The sequence below is a fragment of the Fukomys damarensis genome, unplaced genomic scaffold, assembly GCF_012274545.1.
Source record: "Fukomys damarensis isolate Sample0158 unplaced genomic scaffold, DMR_v1.0_HiC HiC_scaffold_34, whole genome shotgun sequence".
Taxonomy (NCBI): domain Eukaryota; kingdom Metazoa; phylum Chordata; class Mammalia; order Rodentia; family Bathyergidae; genus Fukomys; species Fukomys damarensis.
This window is the reverse complement of record NW_022900946.1, coordinates 22,753,883-22,759,540: the sequence shown is the minus strand read 5'-3', so window position 1 is coordinate 22,759,540 and position 5,658 is coordinate 22,753,883. Positions and strand designations below refer to the sequence as shown.

General features: G+C 44.7%; 1 protein-coding gene across 2 annotated transcripts in view; it reads right to left on the bottom strand.

The window, feature by feature from the left end:
- The window catches only part of Luc7l (LUC7 like), a 27,186-nt gene extending 23,981 nt beyond the window's left edge, over window positions 1–3,205 (bottom strand). Inside the window, exons 1-3 of one of the 2 annotated variants that reach the window (XM_019207003.2) lie at window positions 2,944–3,205; window positions 2,005–2,075; window positions 966–1,060 (exon numbers count right to left, since the gene is read on the bottom strand). Coding sequence is in view for 1 of the 2 variants with exons in the window: in XM_010620625.3 (XP_010618927.1) it covers window positions 966–1,060; window positions 2,944–3,004 (156 nt within the window). In the remaining variant the exon portion in view is untranslated. The remainder of the gene's footprint in view (window positions 1–965; window positions 1,061–2,004; window positions 2,076–2,943) is intronic. The other variant, XM_010620625.3, reaches the window with a different exon arrangement.
- Window positions 3,206–5,658: the final 2,453 nt, after the last annotated feature.

Here is a 5,658-nt window from a genome sequence, read left to right as displayed (position 1 = left end):
TTTTTTTTTTTTTTTTTTTTTTTTTGGTACCAGGGATCAAACTTGGGACCTTGTACTTGTGAAGCAGGTGGTGGAACCACTGAGCTAAATCCCCAGCCCCCTCAACTCATTTTTAAAAATCAAAAAAAAGGATAGAAGCCAGGCATAACAGTGCATACCCATAATCTTAGCACTCTTGGGAGGCTGAGGTAGAAGGATCAAAAGTTCTAGGCTATCCTGGGCAACTCAGAAACTCAATGAAATCCTGTCTCAAAATTAAGGGGGGAGGCTCACCGGACATGGTGGCGCAAGCCTGTAATCCCAGCACTCAGGAAGCTAAGGCAGGAGGATCACTTTTCAAGACCAGCCTGGGGCTACATAATGAGTTCCAGGTCAGTCTCAACTACATAGTGAGACTGTCTCAAAAAACAAAAACAAAACAAAACAAACAAAAATTAAAGGGGGGCAGCGCTAGAGAATGTAGCTCAGTGGAAAGTTCACACATGGATTCGATGGTGGGGCACATTGGACAGCGCTATAGACAGAATTTTATATCACCAAATTATGTTCCATAACATAAAATTCCAAAAAAAAACCCCAACAACAACAAAAAACCACATAAAATTCCACCAAGCAGTATACTTTGAAGAGCAGAAGGTGATTTCTGCCTGTTAACATGTTTATGACAAGGCCATAATTCTTATATCTTGCTGCCAAGTGGCTTGAACCACCAGCAGTACATGCATGACTGTATCCTCAGACAGCTTTTTATTATTTTTTTATTAGTAAAAGACTGATAACAGTGATTAGATCTGTTTGTACCACCAGTAATAAAAGCTGCTTGATGGGACAGTCATGCAAGTACCACTGAGGCTTCACAACGGCATGAACATGTTAAAAGGAAACAGAATTCAACTTGAAAAATTATCACTGTTTACAGGGCACCCAGTCTATGTGGTCCATGAGGTCCCCCCAAATGCACCTACCGTGCCAGCCAGGATGTCATGGGGGCAGCAGTCCAGAAGGTGACTCTTGCAAACACGGTCATCTGTAAACTTGACCCTCTGTCTGGTTTCGTCTCCTGAAATTCATTTGTGGTTTTAAATAAGACAGTATTATCGTATTAACCACAAAAGGATATCTGGTACAACAATTCACCTGGATGATTTGTAGACTATCATTTCTGTGTTCTCCCCATGAAATACAACTGAAAAGCTGATATAAAGATATTTATAACTGGAATGAAATCCAGGTATTTTAGATGCTAAGTATATGATGAAAAGTCACACTTAATGAGATGAGACTCCACTACTGTGTCAAGGAAGTCATGGAATCAGAAGTAAAAAGCTGAGCACCAAAAGGTCATTAACCCAACATAAACATGTGGGCAATGAGATACCAAAAACCCACGCTAAGCAGAGTACAATGAATCACCATGTATGACACACAGCTGGTTTCCATCAACAAAATCTGTTATGGACAGGGGTTTGCCTAAAATTCATGAAGACAGCTCTCAAACTCTATCTCTCATATAATCTGGATCTGTTCTTTATTTCCCCATTTTTAATCCCCACCCTTAAAAAAAAGTTGGCACCCAGGAGTCACTTTAACAATACCAAAAAAAGCAAAAAGGAACTAGGTTAGTCAATACACACTGTGAGCTCCAACACATACTGTACCCATCTGCATTCTTCAAGACCTCAGCTGCAGAATTTTATGCCCGCTGTTGAAAAGTTTTAAAGGAAAAGTTTTCTTGCCCACACCTGCAGTAAGGAAGTCAGGGGGAATGATACATAAAAGTAAAGGCAAAGTGGTATGTGACAAATTTTAAAGCTAATCTGTGTATAGGACACAGAGTTGTGTAATAGTCAAGGAGGAATATATTTTAGGATTTGCAAGCATCCAGGATTAATGTAGTGTCTTTTTATTGAAAATGTTTTCTTTCTAAACTACACTTTTAAAATTACTTGTGAAAAAAGCAAACACTTTTTTGTTATAACAGCTTAGAAATTGGTTGTGACTCACGGCTCGATGAACATGAGGCTTTTCTGCAACTCCCTTGCAGATTGATGTAGGCAGGCAAAGATACACTGAACCTTTATAAATAAAATAGAGGGGCCACAATTGTTCAGTTTGTATGAAATAAAAATATGGGAAGCAATTCAAAAGCAACTCAATATACAAAGAAAGCTAAAAGCACTTATTCACCTATGAAATAAAGTGCAAAGAATCTGCACAGCCCTGGGAATGTGCCGGTGTGAACTTACAACTTCATTATTTCAGTAGAAAAGAAAACAAATCACAGAAGGTATATAGTTTTGTAAGGATGCAATCGCTTTCTCCTGAGACAACCTCCAGGATCTGTGCTCCTGCCTACAGTACAACCTACCTAACGACTGCCAAGAGCTGGCTTAACAGAGGCCCTCCTGTGTGGCTGGGGGAAAGGGGGGCTGGATAAGTACTCGGCAGGAAACCACGTTAGAAAGGCTCAATTTCAGTCTCCCCTCGTAATGGTACAGAACAAGAACTCCCCGGGGTTTCCAAGCCATCCGGCTGCCTCGGGAGTAGCTTCTTCCCCGAGGAGCCCTGGAGGAATTCCGCCAGCCGGCTGCCGGCGACCTGGAGCCTGCGCTGGTTTCCAGCCCTTCGCCGACTTTCCGATTCGCAGAGGGGCGCGGGGCCGCGGCACCGACGGGGAGGAAGTTACAAGACAGCAAATGGGACGGAGCTGACGCCCCACAGGCAGCGCCGACTCGAAGGGAGGAAGCCCCCCTCCTTCCCGCGAGACACGCAGCTGGGAAAAAAACAGGCCGCTGTTGCCGTAGGAGGCAAACCGGCTCAGACAAAGGCCCAGCGCCTACCTTCGGCGCAAGCGCAGACGTTCGCGGCCCCTGCCTCAGGCCGCCCGGCGGCCTCGCCTCAATCCCGCTCCAGCCCCTCGCCTGGCCGGCCGCCCGAACTCACCGTCCCGAGCTGTGCCCATGAGCTGGTCCAACAGGGCACGCATCTGCGCCTGGGCGGACATGATGGCCAGGAGGGGCGGCCGCGACAGCTCCTCTCTGGACAGCGAAGGCCACAGCAACAGCAGCGGCGACGAAAACTGGTAGAGTTGGCGGCTCGAGCTCGCGGAGCTCTTTCCCGCCGCGGGGGACGCCGGGAGGATGTACGTCCACACCGGCACACAGCCTTCTGGGAAATGTTGTTTCGGGGATGCGGCGGCGCCCGGCTCAAAGGTCTGCGCAAGTGGTTCAAGGGGCGGAGCCAGAGCCCCGGCAGTGGTTTGGACCGAGACCCCAAAACGTCAAAATCTAATCGCCGTGCGTGATGGCGCACCTCTCTAACCCGAGCACTCAGGAGGCTGAGGCAGGAGGTTCACCGCGAGCTCGAGGCCTGTCTGGGCTACATAGTAAATTCAAGACCAGCCTGAACTACATAACGAAACCCTGTAACAGAGAGAGAAGGGTGGGGGGAGAAGGGGGTTGGGAGAGAGAGAATTGAGATTTCAGGACCAAGAAGACCATAACACCATCCTCCCCTATTTCCTCACTGTCCACTGAGATGCCTAGTAATATTTGGTTTACAGTATATAGACTAAGATAGGGAGCGCAAGTGCTTTTTACTTGTCTCACTTATATTATTCCTGAAATAACCATTGGCAGAGAGATTAGGTAGATTTAATTTTAGGTCCCTTCATTTTATTTTATTTTTCAGTACTAGGGACTGAAACAAGGCCTTTGCCCTGAGCTACATCCCCAGCATCCCCAGGACTTTTTTTTTTTTTTTTTTTTTTTGGAGACAGGGCCTCACAAAGTCACTGTGTAACCTAGATTGGACTCAGACTTGCAGTCCTCCTACGTCAGCTTTCCAGAGTGCTAGAATTACATATGTGTGCCTTCATACCAGGCCTGGATTCCTTCTTTTTGGGTAAAGCTATTGAGGTGAGGAAGGATTATATAACTGTCTGTGGGTCTGATCAACACCACTAGGAAAAACAGCTGGCCAGGGGCCAAAACAGGAGTGGAACCCAGGCACTATGCCCCACTGTGCCTCCAACTGGGACTGTCCGAGGTGCTATGGCAGTTCACCTACAAAGTGCTTCTGGTTCTTTCAAATCTAGGCACAACTGCAGGAAATTCATGTTATCCATACTGCTTGATAATTATCATAATGACCAATCATAATGTTCTGGATAAAGGAAAGGAGATCCACATGAAGATATTTAGTTGAAATAACTGACAATCTATTTTTAATTCTATTTTTCAGTTACAACCATAAATAATTTGCAACATCTGAGGGGAAAACATAATGGCAGGGAAAAGACCTTTCGTACAGTAGTTGTATGGTAATTTAGGACTCCTTAAAATTAGAAATAGAATCACATCTTTCAAAGCCTTTCATAAATGATGATTTAACAGAGCCAAACATGATGGTGTATTCCTATAATCCCAGCACTCAGGAGGCTGAGGCAGGAGGATCACCATGAGTTCACAGCCAGCATGGATTACATAGCAAGTTCAAGAACAACCTGAACTATATAGTGAGTCCTTGCCTCAAAAATCAAAACAAAATCATTTAACATGACTGCTACCCTGAGAGAGAAAAAAAATATTTGCTCAGGTAAGAGTCCAACTGCAGGATACCAGCTTGAAATTGCACTGAGCCGGCTTTAGATATTATTGATCTGATTTATAATTCAGCTGTAGATTAAGATTATGAGTCTTTACAAGGCCCACGTGTGAGTTGCTAAATAAGCCTTCTACTGGTGAATGGAGACAGACTTCCCTATGCCAACAGCCACAATTGAGGTCTTAATGATCAAAGAGATTGTGACACTAATAGCAAGCTGACGCTGCAGCTGAAGAATTATGACTGTACAGCCATTCTCCAAGATCAAATGTTAGCTAAAAACAACGCAGGTGGCTTGTTACATATGACCTGCAAGACAACCTGTGCTATCTTGCTTGTTAATTATGACCTGTCCTTCACAAGAATACATAGTTACCTCTCCTTTGCCAGCCTGGATCATTAGTGTATTTATTCTGCTACTCCCTACATCTGCCTTTAACCCCCTTGCTGTGTTGTGTAATCATAAACACAGACTGATCCAGAGTTTGTGGTCCTAGCCAGAAAAAAGCTAAGATCAGGTGGTTTTAACCAAGAAGAGCTAAGATCAATTCCAGATCCCCCAAGTAATAGGCTATTGTTTATTCTTTATTCCTTGTTCTTTGTGTATTCTTTCATCCTCTGCTGTACCCTCGATCAAGCGATCAGACATCCCGATAACTCATCGAGCATGACCTGAGATCAGCAAAGATTATGCTCATTGTCTAGAAGCATATGAACTCCCAAATACTCTTGAAAAAGACTGAATAATATTCTAATCCAAGCGTGATGGCCCATGCCGGTAACCCCAGCACTATGGGATGATGAAGAAGGAGAAGCAAATCTGTGCCCAGCCTGGGCAACTGGGTGGGTTAGTGAAATCCTGTCTCAAAAATTATAAAGTGGGGGCTGGGGATTTAGCTCAGTGGTTCCTCCCCCTGCCTCTCAAGCATAAGGACCAAGTTCAATCCCCAGTACCAAAAAAACAAAACAAAAAGAAAAAATTATAAAGTGGAAGGGGTGGTGCTGGGGACATAGCTCAATGTGAAAGCCTTGGCTCATTCCCCAGTTACTGCC